Raw genomic sequence first — 21,944 nt, 5'->3', positions numbered from 1 at the left:
ATTTGGTGGGAGGGTCTTCAAAGGAAAAGACATTGACTGACCCCAAGTTTACTCTACATAATAAAAAATGGAAGCAAAAGCAGGAAGTGTCCTTGACTAACTGCTCTCCACTGAAAAGGAAGCTGGGGTATTTCCTGAAGGCAGGAAGTGTGAAGGCCAGTGTAGGAGCCAGGCAGCAGCCTCTGACTTTTCAGACACCTCAATTTCACCATCAGAGCATACCTCACAACATCTTTTATTATAAAGCCCTCAGGTGACTCTGATGTGGCTGTGGTTTGAGAACCCTGGCACCAGAGGCTCAAATGCTTGGTGACCGTGGGCTGAGGAAAGCTCCCTCCTTTCCTAATCACCAAAGGTCCCTTGTTATGGGGAAGGGGATGCTACACAACACCCCTTCTCTGTTACCATTGTGAGAAGGTACTGAAGGACATTGGGGCTACTGTACCTGGTAGGAGGAAAGTCAAGTTTTAGGTAGTTGCTACCAGCTAGCAGGTTGCTCTCCCAGCTGATGAGGCTTTGTTTTTTCTTTTCTCTATGCCTGGGGTGGGTTGTAGGAGGGGCTGTCCCCAGAAAGGGCATCTGGGTGTCCAATCCTCTAAAGTAGAGGCGGCCCTGGCCCAGAAGATCCAAGGTCTGGTACTACCACCTATCCTACATAAATATGACAACTGGCAACAGGGCTCAGCAAAGCTAGGCATATCTCCAGACTCCTTTTCCTGGTCCAAGGAAATGTTTCCTCTCCTTGTAGAACAGGGAAGCACATGCCAACTTCCTGGAGCAGGCTGCAGCCCAAGGGGCAGCATTCTCCACCAAGACAAGATTATTCTTAGACAGGGAGCATCAGTGTTGGTTCCCATGTGTCTGGGGACAAGGAGAGGCTGAGGCACAGGGCAAAGGACTGGTCCAGTGTGATAGGATGGGGCACACAGCTCTTTCTTCTTCATTCCAAATTTTGGACTTCTTCCAATCTTCCCATCATTCTAATCCAAGAGAAAGGGTAACATGCTCTAAAAGGAGAGTCACTGGGATCAAGAATAATTCAAATCTGTTGTGGATTCACTGCAGAGTCTTTAAATGTTAGACAAGAGTTCACAGCTTAGAAATAAAAATATGGAACTTACTTGGGTTAAATTAAAAGCACAATTTTATTGTATTTTCTTGTCAAACAATTTTACTTGAGGCAACAACTGAAATATAATTTAATTCAACAGGAAATATCACACTTGGAGGGAAAACAGAGAAATAAAAAAATTTTAAAAACCCTTAAATTAAAGCCAAACATTCTTTCCAAGGCACAGCACTGACATTTTGAGATTGACAGCAGAATGAGTTTGTTTCCATGAAACAAAATCACGAGCCCAAAGTCTGCCTTTGAAACAGTTCCCACTTCATCTCCACTGCTCAGGCTCAGGGAACAATGCTCGTGGCCTTCCTTAGAGCCAGGTAGCCAGTGATGACATCAGATGGCAGCCTCCTAATATAGGAAAATTCTTCAATGGTACTGAACCGCAGCTTGCTCTGGGGGTCTGTGTAGTTGGCCTGTGTGAGACATGGGCACAGTGAAGGACAAAGTTTTTGGTTGTGGTGTTTCAAGTTCAAGCACAAGTTTTGACATTTTTTTCTACTTTACAAAAAGAGAAATATATCTTCATTATGTTTTACTGTCACCAAGAACACTAAATTGCTCCCTTTGGCAAAGACTCATTAATCTCCTCAGACTTGAGAAACACTTCAGGGAACAGACAGAAAGAACAACCACATCCTATTCTAGGACCCTTCTTCTTGGTCCCTCAAGGGTTGCAAGCAACAATTCCAAAACTGAATTCATGATGGTCATCAATCCCTGGCTTCCAACACCCACTCCCTTCCAGTAAGTGTCCCAGGTCTGTGCTTCTCAAGGCAGGCGCTGCTCCCATGCTTGCTGGACCCACACCCCTCCTGCCACTTGAAGGTGAGTCACAGCTTCAAGGAAGGTTTATCAGTGCTTCTGCAGAGGGTCTTTCATAGCACTGTGGAGCTCTCCTGAGCAATGCTTATCTCTGCTGCTTTGAAGTCTACTATTTACATACTCTCTGATTAAGGTTTAGGCTGTGAGGCTCCACAAGGTAGAAGTAAGCTGGCTGGCTTATCATTGTAGACCAGTTCCTGTGCAATGCAGAGAGCACAGGGAGCCATCAGTGGTTATATACTGAATGACTGAATGAATAAATGACAAACAAAGAAACAGACAATCAGGACCATCACAAAAGAAAAGAGTACTTGTTTCCTAGACATATCAAAATTCTCTTTCAGTCTGTTTTTCCCATGTGCAAGCAGACAAAATAATTTGCTTACTATATATCTCAAAGAGCATGGCTTCTATAGATTTTATTTTAAAAATATGAGTAATTTTAAGCTCCATTTAAAAAATTATAAAAGATGGCATTAAAGTCTAGACAGATAATGTCCAATTATTCAAGGGTGGACTGTCTGCTCCACTGCTGTCATGTGTGTATGGACCTAGACTCTTAGTAATTTTGTGGCTTGATGAGGGGGAAGACTTCAGAGAAGAGGCAACAAGCCGAAAGGAACTGAGTCATAGGTTTCTCATGTTCTCACTCCTGCCACCTGGCATCTCCCTACAGTATTTAGCTGCTGTGTGTCAGGAAAGTGGGATGTATTCCCAAAAAGTAAAGATTAATTAAAGCTCTATATAAAATAAAACTTTGATGATTCTCTTGCTTGATCTAAATAGTGCCTTTCTGTACTACATTTCCTTTAATGATAGTACTATAAGGGAAAACTTAATTAGAAAAACAGTGACAAGTCTCTTTCAAGGGCTCATGGACCTGAGGCAGTTAGATTAACTATCTGGCAGGGGAAGACTATCTAAAGCTCTGAGCAGGGTACAGGCATGTCATCTGGTGAGGACCACCTGGCCTCCATATATGAGCTGGCCTCAGTTTGGCTCCACTGCATGGATGCCTCTCTCCTTACACCAATCTGTGTTAGTTAAGCTACCCAAGTTCAGACCTTACTGCCAAGAAGGCTGCTGAAGAAACAATGTGGAATACGGAGATCCTGTGGCACCAACAAAAACTGGAACAGTATGGGCCTGACCCAGGAGTCAGCATCCTGCATTTTGAACACAAGGAAGGATGCCAAGTAACACCCCAGAGATGAACAAATGAGGAAGCTCATCTCCACAGTCTACCTGCCTCTGCATCCTGTCCCTTGAGCCTGAATGCAACAAACAGAGGTCATGTCCTAAATGGCAATTAGCTTTAGTCCCCCTTGCTGCAGGGTGACAAGCAAAGAGTTACACGCAGTGCTCACAGCTTCCCCATCTCACCTAGAGTCTTAACATTTTCCATAGCTTTGTAATGAGGGCTAAACACAGATGTGACCTCCACATGTCTTCTTGCCATGCCCAAGTGCAGAGGAAACAGTCATGTGGCTGGCTGAGGACAGGTGTGTCACTGTAAATATGAGTTAGGCTTTAGTTTTTAATTATGTAACTTGAAATTATACAAATAATAAGTGAACCATGTTCTCCTCTGGGGGGGAAAAAAAAACAGTACAAGTAAGACTAAAGTCTCCCTTTACCATTGCCTTCCACCCACAAGTCCTTGCTTTCCCCTGAGGAAACCACCGCTAGGTGGGCACTCTTCCAGAAGTTTTTATTTATACCCTTAACACATAAACAACAGAGAAATTAGTCAACATGTATTTTTTTGTGAATGTGTTATTTTTGTGGATGAGTAAAGATTTATTTTTTCTTATTTTCAAATTCTTTAAAAATGTGTTGACCACTTGGAGCAAGATAATAACAAGTTTTTGTGGGGTTTATAACATGTAGGAGTAAAGTATACAACAAGCATGGTACTGGAAAGAAATAAACACAAGTATACCCCTACAAGGTTCTTATATATAAAATGGTATAATGCTACTTAAAGACACAATTTAAGTCACATGAATACTAAGAACCACACAACAACTATAAAGAAATTATAACCAATAACAACAAAGATACTCATGGGCCACAGTAAAATAGAAAATAAATAAATCTGCCACGTAGGCCATAATTTGCTTATTCCTGTTTTGTATGAAATCCTATGGAAGAAAAACTAAACTTGGCATAGTAAAAAATAAGAATTTAAAAAATTGAATACTTCATAAATTTGCATGTCATCCTTGCACAGGGGCTGTGCTAATCATTTCTATATCATTCTAATTTTGGCATATATGCTGCAGAAGTGCACACTGTATGCTGATTTTTATGTAACAGCAATAAGCTGCTTATTCTGTTTTGCATCCTAGAACTTTAAGCATGTTGATATGCATCAAGCTCACAGAACAATGTGACAATATACCCTGTGATAGAGCTTTCTGTTGTTTCCAACATTTTGCTAACACAGTTTCCATAAGTATTTCTGCATAAAGCTCCTTATGCACCTATTTCTCTAGACAACTGCCTAGAAGGCAAATTGCTGGATTATTCATTTGCTTTTCTGTTATAAGAGAAATGCCAAATTGTCATTTCAAGAAGCTGTATTAATGCGCATTCCCACCTGAAAACAGCAATGTATGAGAATATCCACTTCCTAATGTTGGGGCCAAAATATGTAATGAAACATCTTAATTTCTTGCCAGGCATAGTGGCACACAACTTGGGAAGGTAGAAGGAGGATTGCAAGTTCCAGACCAGCTTTAGTAACTTAGCAAGGTCCTAAGCAACTCAATGAGACCCTGACTCAAAATAAAAAAATAAATAAAAAGGGCTGAGGATGTGGATCAATGGTAAAGTATCCTTGGGTTCAATCTCCAGTAAAGGGAAAAAAAAAAAAAGTCTTTAATAAGTCTTTAATTTCTTCCCTGGAGAATGAGTCCTTTTTATAATTACCAGACAAATGCTTACTTATTAGTCATCTACATTCTTCTACTATAATTTCTAATTCTTATTCTTTTGCCCATTTTCCTATGGAACTGTCTCTCAATGATTTGATATTTTTTGTATATCCAGAATGTTTTAATTCTCACAAAGAAGTGGGGGAAGAGGTTTTAAGTACTGTGTAACACAGCAAGACCTTCACCAATGGCAAAAAGAGACCTGGAATAATGTTTCTCAAAATAGCACTCATGCCTCCTAACAGGTGAAAATCATTATACTAGTAAATGAACTGCCCAAAATGGTGAGGATAAAGCTGACATTCTAAGGGGACTGGCTTCCAAAAGCTTGAATTGACACAGCAAGAGATTTCCACTTTGGGCCATAACAGAATAACTGGTGCCAGACTAGTTCTACTGCCACAAACAACTATTAAGATGGTTAAAAAAATATGAAGCAGCTATTTTTGAGAAAGAGATAAGAGGTAGTACAAGATTACAGTGGCTGAAAAAAAAAAAGAAGAAGAAGAAGCCTATTAAAAAAAAAAGAAGCCTATAAGATGAGATCTAGGATCATACTAACTCTGCCATGACCATTTCCTGACTACCAAGCAGGAAGCAGGAGCTCAAGCCACACTGGAGACCAAGCTTTACAGTACATGAACTTTTGGGGGACAAATGATATCCAAACTATAGCATATACAGTACTAATAGCAAACAAATGAAAATGAGTTCGGAACAATGAAAATGATCAGGAATAAAGAAGGATATATATAAAAAGGCAATTCCCCCAAAAAAGGATATAGGAAGGAGGCAATTCTTCTTTATATAATGTATATAACTAATTTGGTCAATTTGTTATAGAATTTGGGGATCACACATTTTCATTAAAATATAAGGATTTAAGAGATAGATGTTTAAAAAACAGCAAGTTTTATTTCTATAGTTATGAGAAAAAGCCCATCTTACAAATTTATAAAATATGAAAAACAGATTAAGAAGGTGAGGGGAAGATGTCTTTACAAGTACCCCACTTGCTCTACATTCTGCAAATAAGGAAATAGGGCTCTTTTCAGTTTCTGAGTTTCAGTAACTTGCCCAATTCCCACTTCCCCAATTCCTACTTCTAGCTCCACTAGTGGTTTCCAAACTTTGTTCCCTAGAAGCACTTGAGGGGGTCACCAGGATGGGGGTAGGGAGGAGGAAAAGGAGCAGGAGACCTCAATGGCTAGGAAGGACTCTAGCCCTTTTAGATATATGGATTCTCTTATGATTTTATTTGGAGGAAAAAAAAGGGGGGGCTGGTGCTTAAGTTTGGAAATCACAGTGCTTCTATGGAAACATTTACTTTTTTTTTTTTTTTTTTTACAATGCTGGAGATCAAACCCAGGGTCTAAAGCATGTGAGGCCATCATTCTATGACCGACCTACACCTCCAGCCCTAAATATTATAAGTAAAATCATCTAAAATGCAGGTTTTTGAAACTTTGGCAGTTAAAAAGGTAATTGTTTCTTTCATATTGTTCCAAATAGTTAACTATCCGAGAAAAAGGAAGTAAAATTCATGTCTCCTGATTTCTAGAACAATCCTCCTTCTGGGATGCCCACATAGCTGTCCCAGATTGCAGAATGGATGCCTTGCACAAACCTATTACCTATTCATAGTACCTGGGCTGTAGGCAGAATCATTGGTGGTGGATATTGAACACAGTCTGGACATTACTCTGAAATCTTCTTCAGTTTAATGTTATAAAAAATAGAGATATAATTATACTCACAAGAAGACCCGAAACATCAGAATACTTCTTGGCTGGTTTAAAGGATGGAGGAGCATCAATACTAAAGTCTGAGGGGGGAAAAAAAGAGATGACTAAACTTGCCTTAAAACATAAAGAGATGACTAAACTTGCCTTAAAACATTCTAATTCCATTCCTCTCTTTCTCTCCCTCCCCCCACCACTGTAAATAATATTTGATAATATTCCTGAAATTTTCCTTTATGATTATGGATTATGTGGATTAACCAAGCAAATAAGAAAGGAGTCTTAGAAAAATAGTATAGTATGTTACAGACCAAGTACAAGGTTGGATCCAGCCCTGCCTTGTCACCAAGGACCCTCTATTCCAGCAGAATTGCTGGAAAATTCATCTGCCCACAAGCTACTTTCACAATCTCAGGCTCCATGGGTTGATGGTGATGAAATGTCAAATAACCCACTAACTGGATCTGAGCACCCAGACTCCTGCATGTCCACACCTAGATGACTGACTAGCTTATTTGTCATCCATCTGAGTCACCCCCATGAAAGACATACAGCAAGACAGGAGGTGTAGTGATCAATGAACCTGCATTTTACAATGAAGTTCAACAGAACATCTAACAGTGTTTTATATACATTTAAACATAATGCAGCAGAAAGTATTCACATTCAAAGATGCTGGCTTAAGAGTGCAAAAGAATTGGACTTTAAGCTGGTTGTTGGAATCTCCTAAATCTAGCATTATACTTGGGCTACCTTGTTCTTAGAAATAAATTTTTAAGAGTAGACTTTTAAATAAGAATTTTGTCTAATAGAAACATCAATATTATCATAGCAGGACCTATCTCTCAAACTGAAATGTTAATAATGACACTAATCCTAACCCATGACAACACAAACAGGTTGAACACAGACACAGTTCACAGATAATACACACATAATATTCCTAGATCAATGCCACTATAAAATAAAATAAAAAAATAAAATAAAATAAAAAACAATTTCCTACAATAATGCAGACACAATAAAATAACACAGGTCTGTCGTAAGGAAGTTCCTAGTCTGAGCATTATAATCACATGGAAGACTTTAGACAGCTCACAGTTAGGATCATTCAGTTGCCACGGCAATGCCCTTTCAGCAGCAAGAATTTGTTTCAGGTTCTTCCAGGTTCTGTTCTTCTTGCCAGCTACTGCACCACCATGGCCAGAGTGCTCAAGTTAAAAGCATGGGTTAGAAAAAACAAAAATGAACGGAGACTACTATGAGAATCTGACATTTATGCTATCATAACTGTTAAGTACCTTTCATTCTATCACCAATAATTTGTACCCTAAGACCTTTTTAAAAAGTACTTCATTGTATACTCTCATTTTAGTTTGAACAAATGAAAATCTGGACTGTCAAAATCTACAAGTTAGCTGGTGATAGAATAGAAATAAAAGGTTATGTTTTTATATGCAAACACAAAATCAAATCTTTTATTGGGTCTAACTTTGCAGAATTCACTTATGACTTGATCACCTTAAAATAAATTTACTACAAAGTTAGATTTAATCTCATGACTGAATCTCTAAACTCCCTTCTGAGGGCAAGTCTCTGTCTTCCAAATTACTAGTGATCCTGGAAAACTTGAGTAAGCCACAACTGTGGCATGGCAAGCCTTCTGGAAATCTCTCTCTTTTTTTGGTCCTATGAAGATTACAAAATAAAATGGAAAAAAACTTCCAAAATATTTGTGAAACTAGTAACACTGTATTTACAAAACTCATTCATAAAAAATAAACTTAATAGTGTAATCCGAATCTTTGAGTCAATATGTTATTATATCCCTCAAGAATGAAAGAAAAAGTGCCCATTTCTACTTCATAGCATAACACTTAGATTTGTTTAAGAAACTAATGAGGAACACTCTTCTGTCAGTTAAATATTTCAAGCCTTACCTGAAACTAATGTAAGACCAATAAAAAGGGAAGGGAAGCAATCATCATGGGAATGAATCACCCTCAAAATGTTATCCTTTAATGAATTCCACAAAGGTACCAAAGTCCTTGGGGTTTGGCAAAGTAGAAGATCCACAGGAAGGATCCTTCTTATCCTGCCCCTTCCCTCCCATAACAGCCCATGGGGAAAAGGTTGCAACTTAGACTGAAGATGGGGACGCCAGAGCCACCAAAGCTGCAGGCCCAGCATGATCAGTAGCCAACATGTGATTGTTCTTTTTTTTTTTTTTTTTTTTTTAATATAATGCCTTAGAAACTTACCACAAAGTTAGGATCCTTAAACGGCAAAGGTTTTCCAGCTTTTTCCACTGGTCCTGTGCTAAACTCAGAGGACACCATTTTATTTTCATTCATGGCTTCCATGCTGACACCCTTAAAACATAGTAAGAATTGTTTGAAGTCAGTTTCTTCTAGCAGGATTCACCACTTCTGCTCTCAACAAGGGGGAACGTTCCATACAAGGAAAAACTGCAACTAGCACTCTAGCAGGTCATCTGCCCCAGAGGAGACCCTGCCTAATGGGGAGCAGGAGAGAGGGTAGGACCTGCAGCTGCCATGTTTCATAGTTTCTCTTAGTGCCAAGCTCAGGGATGGCTATCCGACCCAAGCTGACTCATTTAATTCTGACAACAGCTACAAAGGAAGTGCTATCATTCCCACTTTGAAAAAAAGTAAACCTAGGCTCAGAAGGATGGAGTCAAGGCCACACAGTACTCTACCTTTGGATTCAAACCCAGATCAAGCCAATTCTAAAAACCCCACCATTTCTATGATACCACATAGTCCCAACTCCTGCTTATCTTATCAGCTGTGTCTTAAAACATTAAGGCAAAAAGGCTTAGCACCTTAAGGGTTTAGTCATCAGAGAACCTACGCAGGAGCCAGCATGCATAAGGACACAACAGGACGTGGGCATTCTGAGGACGGAAAATGAAGAGGAAGCTGGAGTGCCACAGGTCAGCTGGCTACAGCCAGACAGTATTCTGACAAGCAGGCTGATATGCTTTAAAACAAGAAATCTTTAAGCTGATAACAAATTAGAAATAGCTAAAATAAGGTTATATCTGATTTCAGAGGCAATTTCCAATCTTTCCAGATGACAATTCAACTTTTTAAAAAACAAGATAAAATTTACATATAGTAAAATGCAGAGATCCTAAGTGTATGTTTCATGGCTTGCTAAATGTTTATAGTGGTGTAATTCAAAATGCTATCAAAATACGGAACACTTCCATCATCCCACAAAGTTCTCTCATGTCCCTTCCTTGTCAATACCTTTCAGCCCCAGGGCAACCACTACTCTGATTTCTACAGTACTTACACCTGTTCTAGAACTTCATATAAATGGAGTCTGACAGCGTATACTTCTTTAGCTTAGCATAAAGTTTTTGAGACCTATACAAGTTGATATATGTATGGATCAGCAGTTTGTTTCAATGTATTTGCCTACTACTATTCAACAGAGGAGAATTCCACTATATAGACGCACTAAAAAGTGTTTATTCATTTTCCTGTTGATGAACATTTGGTTTATTTTCAGTGCCAAGTTACTCCAAATAAAGTTGCTGTAATATTTTCCTTTCTCTTGGGTAAATACTTTGGAATGGAGTGGTTGTGTTTTAGTAAGTGCATGTTTAACTTCACGTCTCTGGACGTGTGCGTATGCGTACTTCCCTGTCCTCTCAATGGGATCTGTAAGAGGAAAGAAGAGTGGGGAAAGCAAGGAGCATTCACTCTGTTACAACAGTTCTTTGACCAGTCTTTCCTCAAATACCTTCCCAGATTCCTCTTTGGGGTTTCTGGGTGGGCTAGGGCTCTAGCCAAGGAATCTGTAACCTGTATTCCCTCCCCTCTGTCTGAATGGCCCCTCCCTTCATCCTCACTCAAACCAGTCTTACCTGTCATTATACAAAATCTTTTGTTTTAGGAAATTCACACTGAAATCACTCTTTTTAGAGGTTGTAATCCAGGGACAAAGGAGAAAGTCCAGGGCACTGACTGAAAAGGACATGATGGGAATAGGTCTAAGGAAACCTGCCAGTTTAGAAGGAAAGAGATCATTCTCCCAAGGAATCCAACTCTTCATAAGGGTACTCCATCGGACCACTCAGCAGGAAACAGGCCAATGCTCCTGCATTGTCAGGAGGCCAGGCCTACTGGGTGGTCTAAATTTAAGAAAAAGAGAAAAACAAAAATCCTAAGAACAGACAGACAACTCTAAGAACTACCCAGTGGGTATCATATTAGAAGGGATACCCAAGACAGGTAGGGGTGACTTAGGGTCTAGTCTAGGGAAAATGGGCAGAATTGAAAAAGATTTCCAGATACACCTCAAATTTCAACTTTATTAATAGTTTGAGATTTCCATAAAGAATATGACTATTAATATAATACTGTTTCCATCTGAGAAAAACAAACAAACTGAACTGCTAAATAAGCAAAGAGGAAATTCAAAACAGAAAAACAGGGCCCCAAGACCTTGGACAGTGTTTACAGAACCATCCACAAGAGCATGTCCAGCTCCCAGAGCCCCAGCTTCAGGGAGTGCAACTGACTTTCATTCTACTCCCGAAATGCTCCAAGACTGTACCTCTCCCTTTCTGTTTATTTTTCTCCCCTGAATCCCAGCAAGGAAGCTCAAAGGTGTTGAGTGCTCAGTGAAGGGGAAGGAGTGCAGATTCTTTTGACATTATTCTTTGTCTCAAGGCAGACCAGGGGGAACAGTGTGGGATTAGGGTAGGGGACTTCCCCAGAAGCTACTATGAAAAGCAGGCACTCAGCAAGTCAATGTAGGCTATCTGGAAGTCCTGCCAGGGGAGGACAAGTGCATAGCTGACAGCAAGAGAAGGGTGGCTTCTAAAAGACAGGCCAGAAGTCTAAGTTCCAAGCCCCAAGCTAGAGAGTCAAGAAGGGAATGAAGATGATGTGCATGGATTTTTTTCAAACAGACTCTTCCTCCTGGAGGGCCTGCTCCATCCTCTGCTCTTCCATTCAGCAGGCCTGAATCCCCTGAAAAGTCACGCTGAAGAAGCAGCTGAAAAAGGAAACCACCTGAACAGAACTGAGCCATACAATTCCAGAGTGGATCTTGCCTCTGAAAATAGTGGGGGGCTTTCTTGACTCTCTAACCAGATAAATCCCCACAGGAAGTTCAGACTGGTTTTCTGTTTGTCTTTCCTCCTCAACCTTACTCCCACCCCCATGTTACTCCACCTTCACCTTCCTTCCCCTTCACCTCAGCTAAGCAGATGAGAGGGAGATACCTTAGCCAAAGGGAAGTCCAAGTCTCTGGGGCTCAGATGCATTAAAACAACATTTAAAATGATATATAGTTTCCATATTAGGAAAACACTATTAACACTAAGAGATTTTTATGAGATGGACTGTCCAGAGACACAAACGCCCTAAGCAGAGGAGAGGAAGTAACGCCTAAGACTAAGGGCTGTCCTCTCTTTGCAGCACTAAAAGAGCTGATGTAAGCGCCAGAGAAGAGAAACCTGGACTGCTATTAAAGAAGCACATGTCTGTCGCTAAGACACTGAAGTCAGCAAGGCCTAGGGTCTCAGCCCATCACTGCCCAACTACAGAGCCCAAATAAATAGCTTCTTCTCTCCAGACAGCAGCCTGCATGAATCAGACACAGACTTCAGGATAACTTGGGCTTTCTGTCTGTGGTTACAAAAAAAAAGGAGACAAATGTCTTTTTGTCTTATCATTGAAAAAGCAAATACCAGATACATCTAGAATCCCAAATTTCTAAAAAAAGGATAAGTCTAAAACTGCAGAGTTACTATAGCAAAAATGCAAGATAAAACCTTGATATTCAATAAAGTCAGTTAAATAAGAGAAATTAATTCCTTAGGACACAGTGAAGTCAGATAATCTTACAAGTCTATTAGACTGACTGAGATGACTGTCAATACAGAGAAATGTTCACAAATAATCCTAAGTGAAAAACAGGATACAGAATGTCATACACCAAATAAAATACAAATACTACACCTAGAAAGAGTAACATGATTTAAGATTACCATAACTTTTTAAAAGTTGGGATAGAATGATTATTTTTTTAAATGACTAAATCAAGTCAGTCTAGCATTCTCTGGCTGCTTCCAGAGATGCTTCTATCATCATCTCTACGCCCCTAGTCATCTGCACTCTTCTGCATTATTCTTCTCAAGCAGCAAGAGCAGCCTCAACTTAAGATGCTTTATTAAATGCTTATTAACCATTATAAATCAAAAAATTTAACAACTAGAATAGGTGTTTGAGAAGATTTAAATGCCCTATAAGAAGGCAGAAATACCCTCTCCAAAATAATTTCTCTGCCTCATGGAGTTTGTTAGACCAGAAATCTAATTCCATCTTCCAACCTAGAGTGATGAAGAAAGGCAATTAAAAAAAGAATGTGAACTCTGGACAGTCTACTTGGGTTAGAACCCTGACTCTTACCACTTATTAGTATGTGGAAGTGGGCAAATTATTTACTTTTTATTTATTTCCCCTTAATCTTCTGATCTGTAAAATGAGAATAAAAACCCACATAAAGTTAGTTTGAGAATTAAATGACATTGCTTAGAAAGAGCTTAGAACAGTGTCTAGCACACAGTAAATGCTCAAACATTAATTACTATTATTTATCACTATTTCTTTTATTTTAACACAATATCTGTTCCCCATCCCACCAATCCAGTAATCTTTTTCAAAGTATAATAACCAGAATGAATGGAAGACTGTACTCTCGTAACATTATTAATCAATAGCCACATTAGTTACATTGAGAATATAAATCCAAATACAGCATTGTAATTCTAAGACAATTTACAAAATTTAACAAGTATAAATACTTAATAATAATTTCTGCTGAACTGGATAAAGATCCACCTTGATGGCATAATAAAACAAAATTGTTTTTGTACTATTAAACTATTTCCTAAGTTTGATGTAGAGGAAAACATCTATAAATGCTTTGCTCAAAATACTAGTAGACCAAAAATATTCTCTTCAAACCCTGAGAACTTCTAAGCATTTAAATTTACAAACATCTTTAAATTTCAACTATGCACTCAATTTTACTTTAGAAACCATATGCACATTTCTGGAAAGTAAAACTTGTCTTAAGAATCCATGATATTAAAAAAAAAATCCATGAATCCACAATATTGAATTTTTTCCACAATCTCTAAAAACACTGTAATAATCTCTTAAGTAAAAATCTTTTGTAAAATTTTAAGTCTCATGGACGTTTTATACATTTTGCTTTTAAAGAAAACAAAATAGTTAAAATTATTGATGTAGGGAAATTTAGATGCTGAAAGATCTGTAAAATCCCTTTTAACCTAAGAAAGTCATTTATATAAAAACATTCACCTCCCCACTGATGAAACCTTGGGCCAGGAAAGCCTTCCTCATTCAAACCCACCACCCCTCAGTCAATCTCAAGCCCCTTTGCCTCCCCACCTCTCCTTTACTACTGTCAAAAGTCCCATCTTCCTCTGTCCTGCCACAGTAAAATACTAAGATGGAAGTTATATATAATCAACTTGGGCTCAAGGTTAGAAATTATTATATTCCCCCATGTAGGTGATAGGTAGAATTGTAGCATGGTCCCAGGTATATAAGCACCTTCTCCCAGTTATTCAAGTTACTGTAGTGAAGTAACCCTTATCTAGTTACTGTGGTGAAGGAGATTTGCAGATGCAATTAAGGTCCCAAATTAGCTGATCTTAAACAAAGGATATTATCTAAGTAGGCTTGTCCTAATCACATAAATCCTTTAAATCTAAATCCAGAGGTAAGAGAAGTCAGAGATATTTGAAGCTCGAGAAGGACTGGATAAAGGGAGATTCTCCATAACCGGTTGGGAAATGGAAGAGGCCGTGGGCCCAGGAATATGGGCAACAGCTGACTGCCAGCAAGGAGATAGAGACCCACAGCCCTACTACCTCCAAATAACTGAATTCTGCCAACAATCTGAATGAGGCTGACTGTTTTCTTCCCCAGGACCTTTAGAAAAGAAAGCCCAATCAACATTTGGATTTCAGCTTTGTAATACCAAGAGCAGAGAACCAACCAGTCATATTATGTTAGAACTTCTGATCTACAGAACCATGAACTAATGAATGTATTACCAAAGAAAGCCTAAATAAACCCTCTAGCTTCACTTGCTATTTATTGACTTGAAAATTACTAATTTTGGAGGTCACAGAGCTAGGTATAAATTATTAGTCTTCCACTAGCTTTGTTGTAGATAATATCTCTGGCATGTGGGTTATGATGATAACATTGCCTACATTTCTCTTTAGGGAACTGAAGACCACTTTTGCTGAAAACACTAACTCTTCACTTGGGCCTACAGATGTCCCATGGGTGACTGAATGTTGGCATCTCTATCTTCATATTATGTCTATCTCCTTTGTTTCATCAACTTTTGGGTCAGATATCAGCTCCACAAGTAAACCTGTTAAACATTCGAGAAATGTTTTGTCCCAAACTATAATATAGGATTAATATGACAAGACCTACCTGCCTAGTTTCTCCCTACTTAAAGCTAAAGACACCTGCCAGCTGCCACGCCCAGACACACCAGTTCATGGAATGAGTGAAAGAAGGTAGCACGCAAGTTCCTGGATGATCACTACCTAGTCCCAGAGAAGACATGAATATTCCTCCCCTTTATTAGTCTCTCCCTTACATTCCTATCCTATATCTGTAATCTTCAACCCACTGCTAGAGTCCAGAAGCTGATTTGTGAGCAAAGCTTCCTCTTCCTCATTTTTTGGCCACTGAATAAAGCTTTTCTTTTCTCCCCAACACTCCATTCTCAGACAGTAGTTTTTCTGTGGGTTGATCTTCTCATCCTATGAGTTATTTAAGATACTTAATTTGTGGTAATTCATAACAGCAACAACAGAAAGCTAATATATATCTGCCATTCTCTTTTTCTGAGAGATTTTTGGAAGGGAGGGAACAGGATATAATACTTTGAAATATCTTTAAGCATACTTCTGGGGCCATAACAGAAACACAATACCATAAACACTTGCTGACTGAACTGAACTGAAATATAACAGAAAGGCTGACCAAGGAACACAGATGAGGATCACCTCTAGAAAAATTCCAGGCAGTTCTCAAGGAAGTACTGTGCTAATGGCTGTGGATCAGAGAATTAGAGCAGGACAAATATTTAAGACTTATTGCCAGAGACAGAAGCCAAGTTGTTTTCCTTCTTTGTGGGATGGATGCTGAGGCTGGAAGCAGTAATTGGTTACTACATTTCTTTAAACACCAGCTGGGAAGAGGAGAGTCAAGAAAGAAAAGAATTCACTATGCCAGGAAATGTCCTGCTCTTTCCAGCCTCTCCAGAGGGTGCTGCTAAGACAAAGAAAGTCCTCAGGGAGTACTTTGGAGGCCCTTCCTTTCAGTGAGTGTTCTAAGGCCACCAGAATTGTAATTTCCACTACTTTGGGCTATTGGAATTTCCAGCATCCTGAAGTCATTTGGTCATTCTCTGAAGCTTGCTATGGTGGAAGTTGACCAATGCTACTTTGGGGATTAAAAGAATCATTCCTCCAAAATGTACTGACTACATTCCTTAGTCCTAGCATAACTGAATATCAAAATAATAGGCATATTGGGAGAAAGTATTCACGATATATCTCAGAAAAGACTCCAATAAAGAATATGCACAAGTGGAGCACGCCTGGAATCCCAGTTAAATTAACTCAAATGTCCACCAGTAAATGTTTGTACAAGATGTCAGATTTACTTAAGTCTCATAAAGACTTTTCCACACAACAAAAGTCTCAAAAAGACTTTTCTACAAAGGAACCTAGGGGGACACTAAAGAATATTTGTGTGATTTCATTTATATTATGTTTGAAAACACAAAGGATGTTTCAAGAGGCCAGCCTGTCTCTGCTCTGGTATCATAACGCGGAAATTAAAAATTTCCTAAATGAGGGAAACCATACGTTATCAATGCATTTCTATGTTCCTCCATGTAGGACAAGGCGCTCTGCACCTCAGACACTCAGCCAATGTAGTAGGATGAACCAAGGGGAGACCCGCTAGCTTTCAAAGACACTCAGGTTCTAAGTCATGCACCTCGCTCGAAATGTGACCTCGAAGGGAATGGGCGGTCCTTGTCCTAAATCTGTAACAACCACTCATCTCCTCTTCTCGCCTCACAATACAAGGTGGGTGGTGAATCTAACCAAAGCCACGGCGTTAAAACTTAGGGGGGTGGGGTAGGGGGGAAATACTCATTTACACCACCAACCAGCATCTACTTCAACCAGCATCTACTTCAGCCGGCACCACCCCCCAGCCTGACACTGCGCACGCGCACGTGCACGTGCACACGCTCCGCCCCGCCGGCCGTGCGCATGCGCTTTCTCCTTGTCGGCCCCGCGCACGCGCAGAGTAGGAGAGTGCCAGCGTACCTGCGCAAAGCCAGAGGTGGATACCTTTTTCTTTTTACTGGCTCCGTAGCCTCCTCCGCTGCTGCCGTTGTAGGAAGGGCTAGCTGGCCTTTTCTTACTGTTCCGGGCTATCCCGGGGGTGGAAGTGGCTGCCACAATTGGAATTTGAGCCGCCATCGTACCCAGTCTTTCTCCTGCTTCCCCCCTCCCCGTTTCCCGGGGCTGGCCCTGGAACTTCCGGCTTGTTATTACTTCCGTCTTGATGCTTGAAAACCTGGTCTGGACTCCACAGCTTTCGCTGACTTCTCTCGGTCGAATCTAAAAGGCGGAGCTCGGAACAGTTTATTCGATCGGGCGGGAAGGTGTCAGCCTGGCGGTGCCCTGGGCGTTGGCGCACGTGCCTGGAAATCCCCAGTGAACATCTGATCTTTTAAAATAACTAGGCTTTTAGAATTAATGATCGTGGTGACTTTTCTCACGCTTAGTCAGAAGATTGGTCACTTTTGATGTTTGTAAGAACGAAGGTAGTTTAGGGCTGAGGGTGTAGCCAGTGGTAGAGTGCTTGCCTAGCAAGCATGAGGCCCTTAGTTCAATCCTCAGTACCACAAAAATAAAAATAAAAGACAATATAGTCCATTATCAGTGGACTAGGCAGATTGCCAAGCTATTAACTTCCCCTTGGTCTCTGCCTTTCCATGCTGGAAAAGTATTTCAATAGTACCCAGAAGAACTTGAAAGCTAGAATGTTTCTTAACCTTTTAAAGGTCAGAGACCTGTTTGAGCGTACTACCCTTCCTTCCTTTTCTTTTCTCCTCCTTAACACAGATTTCAGGGAGGTCATAGTTCTGCTAAAGCCTATTTATTAACCTCTACTCCACCTCATTGTTATTTGCTTTGTTCTACCCTATACTTCAGAACCTTTAGGGCATCAAACTACATGATTTATAATGGGGTGGTTATAGTCCTTTTGGATCCAACTAGAATGTCATTTCTGAGGAGAGGGCAAGTTATGTCTTACTTGTCTGTTCACAGTCATAGTAACTTACAAGTTATTGGTGCATTGGAATTATGTTTGAATGAAGTAACTAATAAATGAGTGAACTTCATGCAGTGACTAGTTGGAAACTAAAGTGACATGAGTTTAGATATTTGAACGAAGAATGCTATAGAATGACTTACAGATAAAAGAGCATACATATAAAGAAACAATTTTGTTACTGGTATTTTTTCTCTTTTGGAGAATGGAATAACCTACCAGTGTCAAAATGTTCTCTGCTATATGGAATCTCCACCCCTATCCTCCCCTAAATCTAGTTTTTTTCTTTATTCCTCATCTCAAGAACTGATACCTTCAACCAGCCAGTCACCTAAGAGAACTCTGGTAACCTACCCACCTTCCATTTTAATCCCACCCTCAGCTCCACTCACCTCTCCCCTACTCTAATCCTGGTGAACCCATCTCTCATGTCTGGGTCCTTACAACAGTTTCCCAGTGGGAATTTGGGTCTCTATCTTTTCTTAATCCATCCCCAATCCCAGACCATCCTCCCCACTGACTGACAGAATGGGCTTTCTAAGTCACAAATTCAATGTACCACTTATTTTATTATATTCCTTGGGTTTCTTTTATCTCGAAAATAAAAACCAAATAAATTTAGGCTTGCTATATGAGGTCCTTAATAATTTGGGCACTACCCTCATTTCTAACACTTAATGCCTTTTGCTCCAGCCAAGGAACTAACTCTGTTTCCTATACTGTACATTGTTCTCTTAACTCATACTTTTATTTCTATTATTTTCTCTCCTAGGAATGCTTAGCTGCTTGCCTCATTACCATCTGTTTTGTCTCAGTTCAAATTCTGCTTCCAGTGAGAAGCTTTCTGCCATCTAAAGCACCTTCCTTCTCCTTCCCATCTCTGTTTTTCCACGTGTCTGAGGACATTGAGCACAATGCTAGGCTCCTTTTTTTTTTTTAAGAGAGAGGGAGAGAGAGAGGATTTTTTTTTATATTTATTTTTTAGTTATTGGCAGACACAACATCTTTGTTTGTATGTGGTGCTGAGGATCGAACCGGGGCCGCTCGCGTGCCAGGCCAGTGCGCTACCGCTTGAGCCACATCCCCAGCCCCTAGGCTCCTGCTTGTAATGTTTATTGAGTTCAAATGCTAATTTCTTTCTTTTAAGGAGTCAGACAAGTGGATGCAAAACCATTTGGCTTCCTGTTACTAAAGTCAGTCCTGCTTTTAAAAGATTGGTTTCTTTTTGAAATTCTCCCCTTTATATCTGAAACACTACCATCCACTCCCCAAACACTGGTTACCTCTTTGATAGTCATCTTCTTTTAACATATGGTTTCTAATGCTATTACAAGATTCTCAAAATATATATTGCATAATCATGTCCTTACATATTTTAAAAGTTTCCCAGGTGTTCTCATGAGAAGTCCTCTTTGGAACCAGGCTCTTCCTGCTCAATCTTTACACATGAGAGTTTCCTGATGTCCAAGACACCCTGTCCTTCTTACTCTTTATTCTCCTCAGACATTTACTAACTCTTGGAGTTAGTAAATTAGTATCTAATAGAGACTATTTTCCATGTGCAGCTCTTTCCTGATTCATTCTCCAAAGATACATTTCCAGTTATAAAATTTCCCACCCATATAATAGATGCATATGCTTACAGGCATTTTGTACTCGGCATGACAAAACAGAATTCATCATCCTTTCTTCTCTTTTTCAGTGTTTCCTATGTCAGTAAATTCCACAATTATCTACTAGTTGTTCAAACTAAAAACTGGGAGTCATGCTTGATTCTTCATTTTCATATCCTTCCACACCATAACCCTATTCTGGCCACCATCATCTATCTCTCTTGGACTGCACATTGCCTTATGAGTTGTTTCCCTTCTTCCACTGTTGATCCAGATGATCTCTTTGAAGATACTGCAGTTTTCAGATCATGTCCCCCTGCTTGAAACACTTCAGTGGCTTAATACAGACCCTAGAATGAATCCCAATGACACAACATGGTTTTAAAGGCCTTCAGAGACTTGCCATCTCTCCAGCCTTGCCTTTGCCCCAAGTCTCTGTACTCCATTTCAGTTTTCACTTTTGTCAGTTCCAACAACTAGCTGTGCACCTTCATCACTCAGGGTCTAGAGACTCATTGCTCCAACATGGAAGCTCCTTTTCTCCCAACACCATCCTCCTGTAGTCTCATCAATTTCCACTTACCCTTTCTGTCTTGGTTGACATGCAATGTTTATATCCTTTTAAAATCCCTTTTGTTCAGTTCCATGTTCCCATTAGTCACAGTTATCCAGTATTCCTTGATTGCCTTTTATATACTAATTACTGAGGACGAAGATAATGGACTGTTCTTAGTTCCTGCTTTCAGCAGCCTCCAATCTAGTAGGGAAAGAAAGGCATTTATTTGTCTTCTTCGCTAGATATAAATTCCCTGTGGACAGTTGCCAGAGTCATCAAGGATTGAGTGGCAGAGCACCAAGAGATGGTAGCAGGAAAGAGCATGAGAGAAATGCTGGAGGACATCCATGCAAGGGAGGAAAGGCTTTGAGCTGGCAAGAAACCTGATCCACATCTACCTTGGCAGCTCTAGTCACTGCCCAGTGTTGACACAAAAGGGAACTCCATACATCTTGAGGCATTTGTAATTCACGTGTTTCCATATGCATTGCTATAGATAAATTAGCACTGGTGACCCGTATTCTTCTAGCTAGCATACTGAGACAGGACCTAAGCCTCCTCCAAATTCCTTCCCAAGTTATGCCTGAGAACTTGAAAGCTGTGTCTCACCTCTGCAGCAGCATGAGCCCTTTTGTGTACTTTCTCTTCAGCAAGCACCTGAGTCCTTTACCAGTGCCGCACTTCCTTTGCCAAAGTTTGCTAGAGCCCCCTTAGGATACGGGTGACATGACTGAGGTGCATTAGTTATGCAGTCTCAGCCAAAGTCTTGATCTCAGTTAAGACTTAAGGATTATACATGAATAATGTACTTGTTAAGCTACCCAGTATCATCTGAGACATAGAGTGCCTAGTTTATTGTTTCTCAAGAATCTCAGGAAATAGGGTGGATATTTGGGATCATGGGGCTGCTGGATAGAAGGCACACTGTGCATGTTCTCTGGAATAACATGCATAAAATATACTATTAACTGCTCACCACATAAAAAATGGCTGCTCCAGTTGATATGGGACTTCTTGATTATTAAAAACCTTGAAGCTCAGTCAGGACCCTCTAAACCCCCAACTGCAAGAGTTAGCACATTGTGCATTACATAATTTAAGTTATAGGATAAGCAACTTGGTTTGTCTTTGAGACAAACCCACTGCAACAAGAAGCTAATGGAGTCCCTCAGAAGTCAGTCACAGCCTTCTCAGGGGTGTGAGAGTGTTGCTTGTTTGGGGGATACCTCTGTGAAGAATCTTCTTGAAGTAGTCTGGGTTTTCTACATCACAGACAAAAGTATATGTGAGATAAATACCTGTGGATCACAGGCTTACTTAGACAGAGGTAGTCTTCATTGTTTTCAGAGCACTGTAGGTCCTCTGTGACAGTCTGCTGAGTTCCTCTTTGGTTAAACAATCTGTATTTAGAAAGAGAGAGATGGGGAGACTGAGGGCTATGGACAGGTCTTTGCTCATTTATTTACATGCTTATTTCTCACCTGACAGATGCATGGAAGTATTTAAAGGCAGGAAAGAAAGAGGGATTGAAAATAGGCCTGACCTTAACATTTGCTTGGACTAGGGCAAGATTATAAATGGGGGCCTTGATATTTAAATGTACAAATCAAGCTAATAAACTATAAACTGAAATGTGGTCTACTCTTCTAGCTTGGCAAACATACCTTCATAGGTCAGAAGGCCAGAG

At 40.0% G+C, this 21,944-nt stretch overlaps 1 protein-coding gene and 1 non-coding gene across 3 annotated transcripts; both read right to left on the bottom strand.

Annotated features, from left to right (window-relative positions):
- Nucleotides 1–1,126: 1,126 nt before the first annotated feature.
- On the bottom strand, nt 1,127–17,281 carry Ino80c (INO80 complex subunit C). Of its 2 annotated transcripts, none has more exons than XM_076836812.1 (5): nt 17,074–17,281; nt 8,891–9,001; nt 7,729–7,840; nt 6,645–6,712; nt 1,127–1,539 (listed from the first exon to the last, which is right to left on the bottom strand). In XM_076836812.1, the coding sequence occupies exons 1-5, from the start codon at nt 17,227–17,229 to the stop codon at nt 1,408–1,410; spliced, it is 579 nt and encodes a 192-aa protein (XP_076692927.1). In that variant the 5' UTR covers nt 17,230–17,281; the 3' UTR covers nt 1,127–1,407. The 2 variants fall into 2 exon arrangements, with proteins under 2 accessions (XP_076692927.1, XP_076692928.1); XM_076836813.1 differs by having other exon boundaries at nt 17,098–17,281.
- LOC143383039 (U6 spliceosomal RNA) lies at nt 4,137–4,241 on the bottom strand. The gene has a single exon (XR_013089089.1). It is a non-coding gene; the product is annotated as a U6 spliceosomal RNA (small nuclear RNA).
- Nucleotides 17,282–21,944: the final 4,663 nt, after the last annotated feature.

The sequence above is a fragment of the Callospermophilus lateralis genome, chromosome 17 (genome assembly GCF_048772815.1).
Source record: "Callospermophilus lateralis isolate mCalLat2 chromosome 17, mCalLat2.hap1, whole genome shotgun sequence".
NCBI classification, from domain to species: domain Eukaryota; kingdom Metazoa; phylum Chordata; class Mammalia; order Rodentia; family Sciuridae; genus Callospermophilus; species Callospermophilus lateralis.
Note: the sequence above shows the minus strand (reverse complement) of the source record. Positions and strands in the feature narration are given on the sequence as shown.